This window comes from Phaethon aethereus, assembly GCF_964289735.1.
Source record: "Phaethon aethereus genome assembly, chromosome: 20".
Classification (NCBI taxonomy): Eukaryota; Metazoa; Chordata; class Aves; order Phaethontiformes; family Phaethontidae; genus Phaethon; species Phaethon aethereus.
In genome coordinates this window covers 12,503,308-12,521,918 of record NC_138596.1, presented here as the reverse complement: position 1 = coordinate 12,521,918, position 18,611 = coordinate 12,503,308, and the positions used below count along the sequence as shown (strand labels likewise).

The window sequence follows — 18,611 nt, the reverse complement described above, 5'->3', positions numbered from 1 at the left end:
GTACTTCCAGATGGAAGCTGAAGACTCCCCAAAGACTGGTAAGGCGATGAAAATCACATTGTTAGGATCCGGGGCTATGTACTGCCCTTGTTTGTATGTATTCTTGCTTGAGTGACAACTCGCAATTGGCTTTCAGATGGCTGGGTGAAAAAGCTGAGGTTTAATTGTGGCATCCAACAAATTGAATGTTATAGCTCTTGTCATTGAATGTATCCGCTACGCGCTCAGACAAACCCCTGCCAAAATATGAGCTGAATTTTTAAGTAAGAAAAAAGCCACAAATGGAACAGGCTTCAATTATGCTAGACAACCAATATTCATACGACATGTATGAAATGAAGACAGCTTGCTTGCCTTGGGCTTGTTTTCCAACTTTTCCGTACGACATGGATCAGCACAGTGAGCTCCGCTACCACCCCGCACTCAGCCCCATCGCCCTTGGGCCAGCCGTGGAGCACAGTTGCTCGCAGGACCATGGACCACCCTGCTCTGGCCTCTGCCACAAGGGATGCTGTAGATGGGCGGCTGCAGGGAGCGGGCACGGCTGGAGCGCTGGCGCTGCTTCGCCGAGTCCTCCCGTCATCTCCACAGGGCGCAGTGGCTGGATGGGGAGGACGCTGCGCTGGGCAAGGCTGCTCTCCCTGTAATTGCCCTGGAATCTCTGGGGATTCTCCCACATAAAATTAACGCAGGCGCCATCAAGGCTAATTTATTCCACACCCACAAAACCATGCTGGGGAACTGGTCCGGGCATGGGTAGCGAGGCTGAGGCGGCACAGCTCTCAGGACCAAGCCACAGGAGCTGCATACCCCCCGAGCACCACCCGCTCCCTCCAGCTCGGGACACCCACCCAGGAGTTCTGGGACCCCGCAGCCCCCGGCGCAGGCCACGATGGAAAGCTGCTGCTCAAATGCAAACTCTGCCTCCTCCACACAACGTCGTCCCGCGGCAGCTCCTGCCAGGGCTGGGCCAGCCAGGAGCAACCAGGCTGCGGCGGCTGCAGCGGGGACGCCCGCGGCAGCGCGATTCCGCCTGTTCCTCCCTTAACAAAGTAGCTGTCGGTTGTAACGCTTTCTACTCCCATCAGCTGAATCACTTGTTTGTTGCAGCTCCAACCACCAAGCCTGGCAGGTTCAAACCAACGATACCAAGTAGAGATAGCATCGCTGCAACATTTCACATGCCATTTATTCCCTCAAATAGTTTTACTCCATTTGTACTTTTGCAACATTTCATAAACTGCTCTTAACAATAACCCGTGTTTTGTACTACAAGTACTCCCATCACTGTGTCTTATCTGTAAAAAAATAGAGCGTTGCTTTTCTTTTTACACACACACAAAGCAAAAGGCACAAGCAGGACATCGTAGTACCTGCTGCGAGCATCAGCGCTCATGCAAATGCCACAAGAAGCACAAACAGCAAAGAGCTACAACGCTGTCACTGTCACCTGTTCGCGACTTTAACGGGAAAATGTGCAGACAGCTTCCTTGTAGCTTGGGAAAATGTTGGTAAATGAAGTAATGAAGTAAATATTTCTCATATGTGTGTGTAAATAAACAATAGTGAGAAAATATCGAGATACTGCAAAGCGTGAGCATGTTTGGCTGACAAGAAAGGCAGTCCTTAGGAGAGCAGCGTCGCCGCCGGCCATGCCCAAAACACGGGAGCCCTCCTTCCCTAGGCCTCAGGGAGAGCCAGGCTATGAAACCCAGGCGGCTGAGGCTGTCGGTACCGCCGCCCCCAGCCCCGGCTGGCCAGAGGCGCCGGCACCGCAGCCAGGCTTCACGCCAGCTCTCGGCACCGGTGGGCGCTGGCACCGGAGCCCACACCTGCCGGCTGCGCACCTCCCACCACACGGCAGACCCTTGCCGGGCCGGAGCCAGCGGGCGCGGGGCGGGATCCGCCCATGCCGGGCAGCACAACGGGAGCCTCCGGCAGACGCGCACCCCCGCCTGCAGCGACGGCAGAGCGCGCGCTGCCCCCCGTGCGCGCACCCCGCCTCCCCGCGAGGGGGAACCGCGCAGGGCGCCCCGGCGCCGGCGCAGCGCAGAGCCGCCACCTCGCCGCACGGGGCCGGCCGGACAGGCGGTACGGGACGTCGAACCTGAGCTCCACGGGCGACGCAGGGTCGCTCCGGTCCTCTCACGGCAGCACGTGCTGGGGAGCGCCGAACAGCAGCGCCCGCGGAGCCCCAGCAGTGCGAGGCGACACCGGGTTCCCCGCTGCCCGCCACAGCAGGGTCTGCACCCTCACCTGCAGGGCTGACAGCAATCCTGCGGCCTCTGTACCCTCCCTTCCCAGGTGCAAATGCCAATGCCACTGGCAGGATAGCTTGGGGGGCTTTCTCTGTACTGCTTCGGTCCCCTAAATTTCACTGAGCTTTCCTCAGTCACCTCTGTCACTGTTACAAAGTAGAGATGCTGAGTCTGTGTGATTGTTTGCATGTAATAAAAAACAGACTGACAGGTAATAAAATCAGCATCAATCGAATCACTTCAGAAAAATGTTTTCTCTTAAGATTTCCAGAGAGCAGCACACAATATGCAAAACTTGTTCACTGGGACTTAGGGCAGACTGGCTTTGCGTTGACCTCAGCAGAGAGGTAAGTCTTGCTCGCTGTTCCTTTCTTTCTCTCCTCCCTCTTCCTTTCTCACTCTGAACTCTAATTATTAATGACCAGAAAGCGACTGGGAAGCATTCGAAATAAAGTACTTGCTTTTCCCCAGTGCAGTCACAAGCACAGAGAAGCCAAGTGGCTTGCAGAGGAGCACAGAGCCACCAGCGGAGTGAGGAGCACAGGCTTGGTTTCCAGAATGCTTAACGAAGGAAAAGGATTTCTAAAGCCTCACTGTTGGTACTAACGCTCATATAGGGCCCCACCACACTTTCCTCATCAACTCCAGTGTGAGTGGGAGCTGACCCATAGGGTCATGCTCCACATGTGAAACTTTTCTTGTCATCAGATGAAGCCCATGCCAAGATCCAACTGCGAAGACAACTTACAACTTTAAACTGCAACTTCTATTTAGGTTGGGTTTCACCTGTGAAGAGCCCCATCCCCAAAAACTTCAGCGAGCGGCTCCACCGAGCTCTCTCTGGACACCTGCTGTCAGGTAAGTAAGCTGACCTTGCGTGACACCACAAGCCACTGCACGCCAGGGAAATTGGCTTCAATGGCATTACTCATGGGAGCCCTGGGAGCAGGGATTTGCTGGCTCAGGCCCCCGCCGGGGCCCATGAACTGGCAGCGTCAGCCCCTCTGCGCAGGGAGTGATCCCGGCGCTGGTGACTGCTGCAGGAGGAATGTGCTGCCAACCTCCACCAGCACTTGCAGACCGCTGCACGCACCGGTAATCTGAAGATTGCTCTCTAAAATTATAACAGATAGGTACTGACTCAAGCCTGCATGTACATACAAACCTTCATGGAGTGGATATTCAGTCTGCAAACCATGATTATTAATAGCAGGGGGTGGGGGAAGGAGGGAGGACCAGCTCTGTCTCTCCTGAAAAGTTGGAAATGCCAACCTCCCGATGCCCAGGCAGACCCACCTGAACGGGTAACCCGCGTGACCCCATCCCACACACGCAGGGAACCCCAGTTCACCCCGCACGTCAGCTCCTGCTCACCCACCACAACCAGGAAGAGCCAGCCCATGGCTTTCGACCCAAGTGAGCTCACGAGCAGCGCCAGCACAGCTCCTACACCCTGAGCATGTCATTCGACGGGCAGGGAGGACGGACCAGGCAGCCTAAATCCCCAGCTGCTGGAAGAAGTAACCGAGGTGGGACGGGGCTGTGTGCCCGGCCAGCTCCGGGCACCTGTGCGGCCGCGGTGGGACCCTGGGCGCTGGGTCAGCCCGTGCTCACCCCTGCTCACCCCGTTCCCAGAGCTCCCCACAGCATCTGGTACCTCTCTGTGGCTGCTGACCGCCTGAAAAGCTCATACCAGGGCTCACGAGCTCCCGGCCAAGAGCTGCTGCAGAACTGAAGGCACAGCACCGCTGCAGTAACGAGCTGAGGAGCTGCTGCACTAGAGATAGCTTAGCACAGATCGTCAACTACAAAGAAATGTCTGCAGAAGATCCTGAATATTTATGAACGCTGCTGGGGCTCCCAGGCTGTCACGTACAGCTGGACCTTACTGTACCAAAGTTTCCCCCTAAACGAGGTTATCTCGCCTCTTCTGCAGTCATTTCAGTGCTTTGTTTTGCATTTTTTGTCTTAGTTTTACGATTTCCTACGGTGCTTTACTGTGATTTGCTAATAAACCTCTTCGTACGATACAGAATTAAATACTTACCTCATTTCACTTGCATTATCAGAAGAAACCTCACTCAGCAAGCACACCCGGCATGCCCCCCATGAAACTGGATTAAAGTTGTGACATGAGAGAAAAAATTAGAAACCAGAGAAGCTGCTTCCATTGGGAAGCTGCAGGAATAGCTCTATCAGGTGATAAAAAATGCTAGCTGTAGGCAAGCTGATTATGTCAAAGGATAGGATCCCACAGGTTGAAAATAACCGTTCTGTGGCGTGGATGTTAATGAGAACTGTAACCTTTCTCACTAATGAGTTTTGGCAGGTATCATGCTGCAGCCCAAGGGTCCAGTCCCGCGGAGCTCCCAGTGACCCCAGCTCCAGCTGCGGCAGGCGGCGGTGCCGGCGCTCTGCCGAGCCCCACCTCCGGAGAGCAGACGCCATCCCCAGTCGCACCCTCCACAGCCACGCTGCACAGCAACTGTGCTTTCTCGCGAACCCCGGGGAACGCACCAGCGCTCCATTTGTAAGGAGACACGACTGTAAGAAGTAATGATGTTTCTATCAGTCTGAGAGAACAAGTAACCACTAGCTGTAATTAGAAACGCTTTAAAACGGTATTAATAATTTCTCGCGCAAATTCAAATTTGCTTGCTTCCTATCATAATAGCAACCTACAGTAAAAGTAACAACTGCAAAAAAAAAAATACTGTTGATGTAGACTATTCTTTTTTTGGTTTTGTTTTGTTTTTGTAATCAGTGAATGGTGATTCAGGTTGCACACAGGGACAAACACATGAAAGTAAACTTCCTAACAGCTACCAGGAGGATTTGGTCCTCAGCATGTGCACATAAATTCCATTAGCTCTTACTGGGAGAGTGCACGTGCACTCTTGTACATTATAAATAGTACACTGATTGCAGTAAAATCAAGAGCCAAATTCTATCCTTTGATGAGCGAGGATGGCTCTCATTGAAGTCAATAGGAATTGCATGTTCACAAGTTCATGTCAACATTTGCAAAGGCAAATTTTGTGCATATTCAAAAAAAAAAAATTTACGTTTTGGAAGCAAGGCAAATGACCTCCATGACAAGCGTTCTCTGTAAATGTATTGGCTTGTTACAGGAGCATCAGAGTATAAACTCTTATAAAGTTCCCAAGAACTATGTTATTCCTTGTTTATGTTGATATTAAGGGCATTTAAACAGTTCTGCTCTATCTATAAAGATCACTGTAAAATTTCAAAACCAAGAAAATAACAAACTGAAATTAATCATGTTAATGATTCCTTTACTGTAATACAATCTCGCAAAGGTCTACTTGTTCAGTTGCCCACGGGCAAATAGTTTTTGAAAGGTGAGTAAAATACCCCCGTTCTGTATGTGCATTGCGATAAGAAGCACGCAGGTGGGTTTAGCTGGGCTGCTAGATTTCCATCTCAGTTGCAAAAGTTGGTGTAACAGATCCTGCGTTCCTCTGGTAATACTGATCCAAACGTTTTACCTTCTCGAGACAGCTGGATCCTTAACGTTGCATACAAGATACTTCATTTTAAGGGTTTTGCTTCTACATAATCTCCATTAAAATTGCATAATATGCCACACATGGTGCTTTCTACTTATAAGGTATATTTAGCATCCAATAAAGGGCAATGGCAACACATATATTCCGTGTACGCATTGGTCATATAAAAGGAGAAAATATTTGTTATCAGTAATTTGTTTGGTAACAACCAGAGCCTATTTTGCAAAATGGCTGTTTTGAGAATGGTCTGTTCAGGTCCAGGGAACAGAAGTCCCCATCCACTCCTCACACCCCTCTGACGGCAAACAGCTTGCCCTCACTTTTCATAGCACCCGCTGATGCCAGGGGCTGGCTCTGGTCTCGGTGACTGCGTTGGGACAAGTTTGTCAAGATATGTTCAAAGCAATTGCAGACATACCAAAACGTAAAATGAGAGTAAGACAATATTTCATTTGAGGAATATCAGTCTAGCCAAAGCAAGTCCAGGAACGTAAAGTAAACGTAAGGTTAGTATTTAAATTAAAAAAAAAAGAAAAAAAAAGTCAAAGATCCGCCTCAATTTTATCGTGACTTTATCTAGAAACAGTGAATAATTTGCCTGAAAAAGGCATGCAAGACTTAGATCTATATTAGCATGCCTGTTATAAACACCAGAGAGCATTACATTTAAAACCAACAGTCAGCTCATTTTACCTTACAAGTATTGTCATTTTTTTCTCTCTTACGGTCTCTGTTCCTGAACTCAGAAGTCTAGCTTTACTTTCAACATTTATTTTACATTAGATATTAAGCTGCTCACGTATTTTTTTACTTAGTTACTAATGGAGAAAAGTGGTGTCTCCTTCCCTAGATGTTACCAGTGCTGTTAAAGCTCCCACTGCTGCAAAATAATCTTATCTCCCTGTTGTATTTATTTAAAATATCTTAACTCAGAAAGCACCTCTGCTTTCTAAAAAAAATTCTAATACTTTTTAATTAAAAAAAAAACCAGTTTTAATTCACAGCTTTAGATATAGCATACTGCGATTACATAGTCTGCAAGGTGTACGTTCGAAAATCACTCCCTGCCCACTTGATATATTTATTCCAATTCACTTAAAGAAAGGAAATTTCTGTTCTGAATTGCACCCATCTAAATCCAAAGTAATTCCTCTAATTTCATTATTTGGCTGCTAGAGACTCAACTGTCAAGGTTCACGTCACATTGTTACTTAGAACTAACCTTATTCTTTGTTTCAGAACAAATGCGGAGCTTTTATATTTTGTAACGAACAAGAAACTGTCATTTCATTATGAGTCAATCTTTGCCTCGTGAGTAATGCAATCATCCCCAAATCATGCCAAAAAAACCTTTCTACCACACTAAACCATCCAAGAGCAATACCCGGTTTGTTTACCTTTACTGGAGATTACTCTACAATTCACTTCTCAGTTTTATTTATTTACTTGCTTGCTTTCTTACCTCACTTGAGCAGTAACATGACATATCATGCAGGCAAAAAAATGTAGGCAAAGAGAAGCATTTAGCCCCGTTTTTTCTGCAGGTATGTCGTTCAACCTAGTATACCCTTTGCAGAGGATACTGCCACGGTCTTTTTCCATCTCGCTGGGGTTTAAAATTCAGAGCCTTTTTGTGAATCTGCATTTTATGCAACTCGTGACATGGTCCAAGCCAGCGCAAGCAGCAGAAAATCCCTTTCTGATATTATCACAAAACTTTACTGTTATATTTACACACCGCATTCTCCCAGAGCTGCCACGAGTACTGAACGGCGCAAGGAGCATTGTGCAAACCAGACAGACAGAAAACGTACTTGCCCGCCCTTAGCCTCGCAATGATAAGAAAAATGAAGGATTTTACTAATCCCCCTCTTCCCCCCCAGGTTACCCCACTCAGCACGTCAGCAGACGTCCGTGGGCTCCTCCGCGTACGCGTGCCGCGGTGGGAGGTGTACGCGCGGGCGCCTGTGCGCCCAAAGCACACACCCCTCGCTCCCCAGCGCAGGGCGGCCAGCGCGGTGGCTTTCGGCGAGTCTTTCATTACATCCAGGGAGGGCCCCGGCCGCTTTTCCTCTGCTGGGAAACCTCCCGCTGACTTGCACACCGAGCACGGAGGGCACTCCAGCTCTCGCCTAACAATTCACTCTATCTGCTGTACTGTTCGTTCCAGGAGAAATTAAATAAAGCGAAATCAATTCCTGTTACAACAAGAAGCAGCAGATTCAGTAGAGATTCGAATTTTGTCTGGAATGAAAAACAAAAATCACAGCTGCATTATGGAAAGCATGCTCCTTTTTCTCCTGAATATTTCTGCCCAACTATCTGATTAAATGAAGCAGCCTCTAGCTGTTACTAAATGTTGCGCCCACCTTTTGGGTCCACCAGAGTAGTAAGCATTTTGGGACGTATCATGCTTTACAGGTCGCTCCACAGCGGAGCCAAGCAAGGCGGGTATATATTTACAACTGAAACACACCAATAACATGATCAGTCTAAGAAGAGACATTACAACCCAGCTATTTTATCATGATATGTTATTGATAGTTGAAAAGGTATGATGTATGCCTTTGAACTAGTTCGTAAGTTTAGGCCAAAAAACAAGACGACAGGATTTCTAAACAGAATACAAAATGTTCCCGTTTGTTATATATTTCAGTGAAGACATTTTTGCAGTGTATTTCATATTTATTGGTTATTTTTTCTCAGGTTAGTAGTTAAGCATTAGTTAGTAGGTTAGTAGTTAAGCATTATAAATTACCCTCTTATTAATCTAATTGCATATTGCCTACCTCACCAAAAAATCCTCCCTGTAATTTTCTGCCATGGATTAGTGCAAAATAGGTATTACGATTGCAATTATTTTGTCCAATCAGGTTACCATGATTGTAGCAGAAAACCAAAATGTCTCCCCAAATTCTTAGAACACGTTCCATTCCAGATGCCCGCCAGTATTTACTCAGCCTAACTCCCACCCAGCTCTAGGCTCGTGGCTGGCCGGGCCGTGCCGTCCCGATGCCCGAGCCATTATCTGCCCCGCAGCCTCCCTGCGCGCCGCAGAGATGAACTCCCGCTGACACGGGGGGACCTGCGGGGGCTCTGCCCGATCGCGGCTACTCTGCTGACGTCATCAGCAGAAATAACAGCGACATTTCCTCAACGCTCCCACTTTTGGAATGGTTTCGCGGTGCTACGAAAGCCTGATCGTACAGAGAATTTTTGGTCAGGTTGATGTGCCTGACAGTGCAGGGCTGGTTGGCTTTTCAGCAAAAATGCCAGAGCATTTCAGCGACTTTTAAAAGCATTTTTAGTGGATGACATAACGTTAATCATTACTCCATGTCCTGGGCATGTGCTTAGGCTACTCCTCACCTCTAAGTTTCAGTCCGTTTCTATGCTATTTCCTAGCGGCACAGGCACAAGGACTAGTGCCAGTCTGACACGAGCGGCACACAGGACGGAGGGGGACACCACCGCTCTACACAATTTCGCCATGTGCACATGATGAACGATTGCACTGATGAGCATAAGGACACGTCTGGTGCTCCTCAGTTTAAAAAAAAAAAAAAAGTAAAACTGAAAACAAATAAAATCTTCCTGCTAGCAAATAGTTATTACCCATTCTGCGTGTAGCAGAATCTGGGAGCTCAAGTCACCTCTTGTACCACGGATCCTGCCTACATTCCACAGCCTGTGCTCGCGACAGACGTGCGCTCGCTCTCTCTGGAAGAAAAATAACATTCACAAAAATAAGGGACATTTACTAATAGGAAGCTTTTGTCTTATTTGAAATATAAAACACAACTGAACTGGGAAACATCAGCCTCGGTATTATGCTCGTGTGAAAGAATTTCCAAAATCTGGAGAGTGTAACATTTCCCTACAGCAATGAGGCTTCGCAGCATTTTCTTTCCTTCCTGCGAGCTACATGCTGCTCCGTGCTGATTGTACATAAAAAATAAGCCCAGTCACTGACAAGAAAGGGCTCAAAGATGAAGAACAGTATAAAGACATACCAGAAATATATGGTACGTCTTTTTTAATAGCACCCAATAACGATGCTAAAACAATGCGTGACGTATCTTGAAGAATCAAACAAAAATCTAAATATTTCTCTTTCCCACCCTAAGCAAAACTTAGAATGCACTAATGAAAAATTACAAAATAGCAACTGTGATTGTTTGCTATCCTATCCCTTGAATAAATTACCTCTTTTACAGCCCTATTTCCAAAGCTAGAATAGGAATATGGATCTTTCTAGAAATTACATGCATTTCTTACATATGAAATATGTAACCTGAAACAGTTGTTTTTCATAGCATCTTTTTTTAATATCAGCAATAACTTGGGCAAATCATTACGTAACATTGAGTAGTGAGATAAAAACAAACCAGAAAAGCACAATCACAAAAAAAAAGAAAATATACAAATAGGAAAGAAATGTACTATTTATAATTATTAATGTTTTATAGCAGGAAGCACTGTTATGAGTGGTACAATAAATAAATTCATTTAAGCAAAGAACTGGAATGTAACTACCGCAACTCCCCTATTTTTGATAAACATTCATTCTGAAGGTTTCAGTTTGTCACAAAGAAAACTTCTTTTACAGAAAAAAAGTGTAAGTGTAAGGTTCCAAATGTGCAACGATCCTGCAATTTGGCAAAGCTCTCATTAAAATCAAAGAGCTTTGACTGTTTGACTTGGGCTTACAAGAGTCAGCCTCCCTGGTGCCATTGTACTACTCTATTTTTTGTTTCCCCTTAAAAGCCTTGCAATCAAATGTACCTGTGACCCTCAAAATCTTAAATTTTAGCAAAATAAATACTTTGCATTAAATCAAAAGATCAGATGTACTTGTGCAAAAATTTGTTGAAACTCTTGTATAAAAATAATCTAAAATACATGCATAGCTTGTCCCACTGGTCCCACTGAAGTACCGATGATATTTTTGTGATAAATTACAATTATCAGGCACCTCTGACAACTTCAAACTGTGCTTGGGCCACTAATCCGTCTCCCCCAAGATTTATTCTAACATTCCGAGCATAGGGGTAGCTTCAAACAGACAACATTTTTATTAAAAAAAAAAAAAAATAGAAAAACGTTTTCACCCTTCCCCCTAATGTGAAATACCCTCATCCAAGGATGGGCAGTAATCATTCCTGACCCAGTGAAAGGTTTAAGGTCTGATATCTGACCCATCAGAAGCTTGCTTTCATTAGAAAGACGAGACACCAGTTTTCCAAAGATATACACACAGCACTTGATTATAGTCCTGGGAGTTCTAGAGAAATCTGACCTTTAAATTACATTACTCTATACAGAAAAAATCTATTTAAAGCAAATTTCAGTAACTAAGATATTTAAGTAATCTTTATTCTCCCTCTTTTTTTTTCCCCCCCCACAGATCTGTAAATAGGACTCAGGATAACAAAAAGCATCTGATTTTACTGATACCGGCCTTTCCCTGTACCGATACCGTTCCATCGCATGACTCCAAAGCATGTGTACTTAGCGTATAGGCATTTTACATCCCGGTATGTTACACCACAGGATGGTGGCTGTACCAGCACGCTGGAGATGACTTGCACAACTTGCTCATGGCTTCACTCCTCCCTCCATACTCTTACTGATAAAACTGATCAGCCGCATCGCACAGCCCATGAGAAATGCTTGCATGCATGAGTAGCTATTTTTATCCTTTAGCTATCATAAAAGAATATTTCTCCAAGTCTAAAAGGCAGCAGCCAGGGAAAGCACACAAACAATGTCAGCATAGTTTCACATGTTTGGTCTTTCGAGCTAATAAAATTTCAGAGAAAACAAATTTTGATTTACCGTGTCTCCCCTCCCCTTTCCATGAGCTGCTGCTGCTGTCAGTCCTTAGGGGCACACACAGCAGGTTACCATGTAATGTCACACTAGGTGCTGGGATTCAACAAAGGCTAACATGTTGATATCTTTTTATTGCTCGTCAGCCTGGCTACCCCGTTTCCCCCCTATACAATTGGACACCTTTGATAATATGGAAAGTTCTGAAGTGGTGACATTTCTATTTTCAGTCAGAAAAGTATTTTTGTTTTTACAAAGCAATAGTCTACGATCTTGCTTTTAAAGTCATGAAGTGTGATCCTTTATTTTGCAGAAACTAAAATGGGACTTAAAGGGTACGTTTGTTTGTAATTAATGTAAATATTTACATTGCCAAATAATGCTCCTTTAGATAGCCTAAAGACTGTTCTAAATTCTTTCCTAACTAACAAAAATATCTAAGGTAGTAGTACCTACAGAGGCAGAAGTTTCATTGATTACAACTATCGCTACCATGTGGTGTTTCACTCTGTAGAAGTAAAAGACAAAGTCCGTGGATACGCTCCCTACACAGGGGTGTGAGAAAATACAGATAATGCTGAAGCCCCGGCCCCCGCGAGGGCAGGATCGCGGCGGCCCAGCCGAGGCAAGCTCCGGGTTATTTTCCTGTGAGCGCTCGGGGCCCATGGAAGACTCCCTGGTAGCGTGCTGGTGAGGGCTGCAGGATGAAATAACACGTTTTGTTGTAATTCCTAAACAGGGGGACATTTATCTGGGCCATTTATACAAGAGTTATAACCCTAACAATATTTATACTCAGCATGTCATGTTAGCATTTACTACCAGTTTCCATGGAGATGGATTTTCATGCTGTAGCTATGAAATGCACATTGTTGCCACTAAGCCACTTCAGGCCTTTCTGGAAGCCTGCTGAATGCCTGACAAAAGTTGATGCAAACCAATAGTTGTTGTTCTTTGTTTGTTGCCAGACTTCTAGCAGAGCCATATTATGTCCTAGTGATTGAAGTGCCCATGTTCGCCCCCCTCCCGGCACAAAAAGGATCCTCAATTTCGGTGACAAGCATGAAGTGGGCTTCTGCAAGGGAGGACAAACACGGCGCGGGGCTGGGGCTCTGTCTCCGCGCAGGGACGCGGCGCAGCGGGGGGCCGCCTCTCCCGACAAAGCCTGACATTTGGGGATAAAGCCGAAGTGAAATGAAGCGCGGGCAGCGCCCGGGCCGGGAGGGACGAAGCCAACGCCGGGCTCCTCCTGCCGCGGCCGGCCGCAGCGGCCCGGCCAGCGCCAGTCCCCACGGCTGGGCCCCGCGGGCATCGCCGCGGCCGCCCGCGCACCCTCCGCGCCCGACGGCGGCTCGGCGGGACGGCGGCGGCCCCGCGCCCGGACTTGCTCCGCCGGGCTGGCCCGCGGGAGCGCACCGACGGCCCCACCGAGCCCCGCCGGGCGCCCCGGCCTTGCCGCCGGGCAGCCTGCACCCGGCCGCCTCGCTCCGCGGGCCGGTCAGCGCCGAGAACGCGGCCGGGGCTCCCGGCGCGGCTGCGGGCGGCGGCGGGACGGGGCTCGCCGCGGGCAGAAAGGCCCCGCGGGGCGGCTCCGAGCGCGGTGCTGCCCGCGCTGCCGCGGCGGGTCGGGCCGGGCCGGGCCGAGCGGGGCCGAGCCAGGCCGGGCCGCCCCGCCACCCCTCCGACGGCGCGACAGGGTCCCGGGCCGTGGCGGGTCCGAGCGCGGCGGAGCCCGGGGCGGGGGGCAGCTCCCCGCTCGAGACAGGCGCTGCAGCGCAAAGTTTCTCCCGTCCCGCCCGCTGCCGCCCGTCTCCTGCCCGCCGCGCCGCCCGGGTCCCCGCTCGCCGGGGTCGCCACCCGCGCAGCCGCGGGCCCCGGCGCGGCATTTCCCCGCTCCGCCGGGCTGTGGGCGGCGACCCGCTGGGAAACACGCTCCGAGCACGCAGCGCGCCGCCGGGCCGGGCCGGGCCAGGGGTCCCCCGCCGCCGGCGGCACCGCGCCGGGCCCCGCCGCGCTCTTACTGTTGGTAGTCCTGCTTGCAGTAGAGCTTTCGGTCCCGGAAGTAGCAGCTGGTGGTGAGCGCTTGCTGGCACGCCGCGCACTGCAGGCACTCCTCGTGCCAGGAGGACTCGTTCACCCGCATCAGGAACCGGTCCGAGATGGGCCGCTGGCAGCCCTCGCAGACGGCCTGGTGCTGGCAGTCCGACCCTGCGAACGGCAGACAGCGGCGTGAAGCGCCTGCCCCGGCCCCGCTCCCCCGACCCGACCCCGGCCCCGCTCCCCGGGCCCCGCGGGGCAGCCGGCGGGCAGCGCAAGCCCGGCCGGCCCCGCAGCTCGGCGGCATCGAGCCTGACGGCCGCCGCCGAGCCCGCGCCCCCCAAACGTCGGTGAGAAAGTGCCGCGCCCGCAGCGAGGCGGCCGCAGCCCGCAGCAGCCCGGCCGGGCCCCGCCGGAGCGCAGCCCCGGGCAGCGAGCGGGGCACGGGAACGGCCCTCGGCGCGGCCGAGAAAGCGAGCGGCAACTCACCCAGCAGCACTCCTAACGTGGCCGGACCCGAGCGCAGAGGGTGGTCTTCCATTTTAATACCGTCCAGCATCTTTGAGCAGTCCGACTGGCCCCGCGTAAAGCACCTTTCCAAGGACTCGGGACCTGTTGCGATATCCATGGGGCGGGCGGCGGCGCTGCCCGGCGCTCCGGGGTGGCGGGGGCGAGGCGCTGCCGGGCGGCTGGGCCGGCTCAGCCCCGCGTCTGGCCGAGCTCGGGGACACTCTGCGGCCGGGAGGAGGGAGTCGCTTTTATTTTTATCTGGGAGACATGAGGAGCGTTTCCTGCCCGGGCTTCCAGAGACGGGGGGCAGAGGAAGGAGCCGGCGCCGCTGCCCATGGGGGCAGCCCGCGCTACACGGGCGCGCACATGCCGCGCACACGGCGCAGGGCAGCCCGCGGTGTCACCTGCTCGCCGGCAGCGCCGGAGCCCCACGCCCTCCGCGGAGGGCCCTCCCGGGGCCGGGCCGGGCCGGGCGGAGCGGCGCGGCGGGGCCGGGCGGGGCGGCGGGGCTTCCCCGGCGCTCCGCAGCCCATGTGCCATGCGGCGTCCCGAGGAGCCGCGCCGTTTAGAGCAGGGGCCGCGGCGGAGGAACACACCCCCCGGCGCCTCACCCCTCCTCAAACTTGCTGACATTTGAACTCCATTGGTGCGCGCCGTATCGCTGCGCCACGGTGATCCGTCTCCTCGACGTCAAATAGTGCCCTGGCCCCGCTGGGCCCCCGCGGCCCCCGAAGAGCGTCGGCGCCCGCGGCGCGGGGCGGGCGGGCTCCGCGCACCCCGGGGCGGCCGGGGCGGCCCAGCGGCGAGGCGACCGCGGGCTGGGGCGCGTCCCCGCGGGCCGGGGCCGGGGGCTGGGGGGAGCGAGAGCGGCCACCGAGGATCGCGGCGGAGCGGGGCCCGGGCCGCTCCGCTCCGCCCCCCGCGGCCCGCTCTGCTGCCGGCCCGACGGCAGCTCCCGGCTCCTGCCCGGCCCGGGGTAGGTAGCAGCGCGCGTCCCCCGCCGGGCCGCGTGCAGGTGGCGGCGGGACCGGCCCTCGGGGACGCGGCTCTGCCCCGCGGGCGGCGGCGGTGGCGCGACTGGCCCCGGTGGGGACGCGGGACAGGGTGCGGGGGTCGCCCCGCGCCCGCCCTTCGCTGCCGCGTGGCTCCGCACCGTCGCGGCGGAGCCGCCCGCGGGAGGGCCCGGCCGCGGGGCCGGTGGGCCGCAGCGGGCGGGCCCCGGGGGAGCGCCGGTCAGCGTCCCGAGGACTGCGGGACCCTCCGCGGCGGCGGCCCGGGGCGAGAGCCGCAGAGCTGCGGGCGCGCTGCGCGGAGCGCTCTGCGTCGCCAACGCGTTCGGAGGCGTAGAGGCCGCGGTGTGCGTGTCGGCAGCCGACGTGCGCCCGCAGACACAGCCGCGCGTGAACGCACTGCGCTCGTTATTCCGCCTTAGGAAACAAAACAGATGGGAAAAGCGATACCCACCGATCTCCCCGCGCTAGCGGGAGAGCGCCTGAAATCCCGCGGCTCGGGCTTTCCTTTCGTTTTTGTTTTTTCTGCCGACACCGTTAAAAATCTAAATCTGAGGAAATAAAAATCCGGAAAGGATTCCGTGCGGAGTTTCTTAATGTGACCCATGATATGCTGTGACCCCGCCGAAGGAAGGGAGTTTATTTTGTAATGATCCCAAAATATTGATATTTAATACGAAGGACAAGTGTTAACTTGAATTACTTAATGCTTCTTTTTCTGGGTCTTAAGATAAAGCCTTCTTTTTATACCGTTTTCGTACAGAAACATCTCTGAAAGAAATTCGTTATTACGTTTTAGTTAAATATTTTGGAAAGGGTTTTCAGTAAGAGAGCTTATTTGGGTTTTGTTCTGGACAGTACAAATCTGAAAACCTTTGTAGCTAATGCTGAAAAAATAATATATGATTATTTAATTCTGAGATCAAGATAAAAGCTGCTTGGATTTCAGAGTTCAATCAGAGTGGAGAAAAAGCTTCTCGTTTGCATTAATTTTTTATGTTCCTTTCATATTTTCACGTAAGGATTCAGTGTTCTCCATCACGTAGGGCGTCCGTCAAATTATCTTCTACAATTGCGAGGAAAATTCGAACACTTCTTTCCCCTCCGGAGTAGTTTCCGTAACTTCTCTTTTTTTAAAAAAAAAAAAAAAAAAAGAAAAATAAAAAGGCAACACGGTGCGGTGGGACAGTTGAGAGCGGAGTGGGAATCCTTCCCAAACTCGCACCCGCAGCAATAATTCAATCTCTGTTCGTGGGCTTTTACTCACAAATATCACACCAAAGATTTGTTGCTTCTTGCCATGTGTGTGTACGAACACTGCACCGGATAATTATTATCCCTGCCTCTTACCCCGAGAACAATTCGATGAGGTGTTATATTCGGTTTATATAGTGCTTTTAACGAAAAACAAAATATAATTAAAACACCCACGCGCAAAACCATCACAGAAATAAAAACCAAACCAAGACTAACGCAACCCCACCTCCCCGTGGCTTGGTTCTAATTCTGTATTTATTTGCAAGACAAATCTTTTTGTTTTGAGGTGTTTTGTTTTAATTTTGAGAGTCGAGCAAGAAATGCAGCCAGTCACAACTGTGGATTTCCTAAGCAAGGCAGAAGGAAACAGCGGAACAGACTCCAGCGGCTGAGCCCGCCGGAGAAGCCGCGGCGGACGCTGCTCGCACCAGCGCTCCCGCTGCGGGGGCAGTGCGGCTCCGTCGGGACGGGGCGCCGCGGCCCCTTCCCCGCCCGTCTGTCCCGCCCGGGGCACACGCACGCGTGTGCCCAGCGCTGCGGGGGCTCCGCAGCTGAGGGTGCGCGGCGAGACCCCCTCCTCCGCGGGTCTGCAGGCGTATGCGTGACACAACCGCCTTGATCTGCTTCCGCGCGTGTGCCTGTCGGGACAGCGAGAGGCCTCGGGCTGCCCGACAGCAAGAACAGAGGAACCCCCGCTTTCTCTGCGTAAGCTTGCCGTCCCCGGTCGGCGTGCGGGCTGTCTGTGCATCCAGGCTGCCTCCCCGCGTGTGCAGCCCCGTCTCTGCCCGCGCCTGTGCGTTCCGAGCTGCCTGCATGCGGGCCCCCCGCGGTACCGACGTGCACCGCCCGCTACCCAGCTGCAGCGGGCGCGTTCCCGCGGGGTGCCTGGGGTGCCACCGTGCCCGCCGTGCCGTCAGCCCGCGGGGTGTCGGGCTGCTCTGCAGGTTGCGGTGTTTGCGGCGCTGGTGCGGAGCGTGCGGTCCAGCCGTGCAGTGAGTGCAGCCTCGCGGGGTGCGCTGCGGGATGTGCGGGTGCGAGGGTGCACGCCGGCGGAAGGAAGCGGTGACTGCACAACGCGCCCGGCCCGGCCTGGCTCGGCTGGGCCCGGCTCAGCTCGGCCCGGCCCGGCTCGGCTGGGTCCGGCTCAGCTCAGCTCAGCTCGGCTCAGCCAGGCTCAGCTCAGCCCGCCTCAGCCCGGCTCCGCTCAGCTCAACTCAGCCAGGCTCAGCACGGCCCGGCTCAGCTCAGCCCGGCTCAGCTCAACTCAGCCAGGCTCAGCCCGGCCCGGCTCAGCCCGGCCCGGCTCAGCTCGGTGCGCCGGGGCCTCGGGCGCAGCCTGCCCCCTGCCGGCGCGCGGCGGCACGGCCGGGGCTCCGTCGGGCGCGGCGTGACCGGGCCGGGAGCGGGGCCGGGAGCAGGGATGGGGTCAGCCAGGGCCGGCACCGGGCGGCCCGGGGCCTGCGCCGCGGCTGGGCGAGAGCGGGCCCGGGCGGCCCGGGTGCTGTCCCCCTGGGAGCCGACCGCGCTGCCCGCCTCTAGACGGGGAGGACCGGCCTCCCGCCTCGGTGTGCGCGGCCGCCGGCCCCCGGCTCTGTCTGCGGAGCAGCCGCGGGGGCACCAGTTCACTTTGTCCCGTTTTTCTCCACCCACAGCTGGACTCCACGCCTCGCTGCACCGCGGAACCCCGGCCTTCCTCGCCCGCCAGCGGCCGACGCCGAAGCATCGCTGCCCGGGGAGCGCGTCGGCACCGGCCCGGCTGCACGGCGCACAGGGGCCGAGCCTGTGGCGGGTGCGGACACCGAAACGGAGACCAGCGGGCGCCCTCGCTGCCGGCGACCCGCGGAGTTCCCCCCGCGGACCGGGCGGTCCCCAGAACGGCTCTGCAGCCCGCGGCTCCGGCCGAGCGCCCGCCGACGGCCGCCTGCCCCGCGCCGCCGCCGCTGCAGCGCCCAGCGGGCCGGACCGTCGAGCGGGGCAGTCACAGTGCCCGGCGCCGCCGGCCCGGGAGCCTGGGCGGAGCAGGTCCCTGCCCGTGAGGAGCCGCCGCCGGGCGCTCTCGGCGATGACTGATTCAGCCCGCTCTCCCTCCCTCGGAAGGATAAATGTAAGCGAGCTGCAAAGTGTAGTTACTAATAACAATAACAATAAATTACCGGGCTGTTGCTCAGTAGCGCGAA

General features: G+C 53.5%; 1 protein-coding gene across 2 annotated transcripts in view; it reads right to left on the bottom strand.

Annotated features, from left to right (window-relative positions):
• Nucleotides 1–14,664, bottom strand: part of LMX1B (LIM homeobox transcription factor 1 beta) — a gene marked incomplete at its 3' end in the record, with an annotated part of 100,907 nt that extends 86,243 nt beyond the window's left edge. For both annotated transcript variants that reach the window (XM_082009093.1, XM_082009094.1), the window contains exons 1-2: nt 14,147–14,664; nt 13,642–13,828 (exon numbers count right to left, since the gene is read on the bottom strand). In XM_082009093.1, the coding sequence (XP_081865219.1) occupies nt 13,642–13,828; nt 14,147–14,285 (326 nt within the window). In that variant the 5' untranslated portion in view covers nt 14,286–14,664. The remainder of the gene's footprint in view (nt 1–13,641; nt 13,829–14,146) is intronic.
• Nucleotides 14,665–18,611: the final 3,947 nt, after the last annotated feature.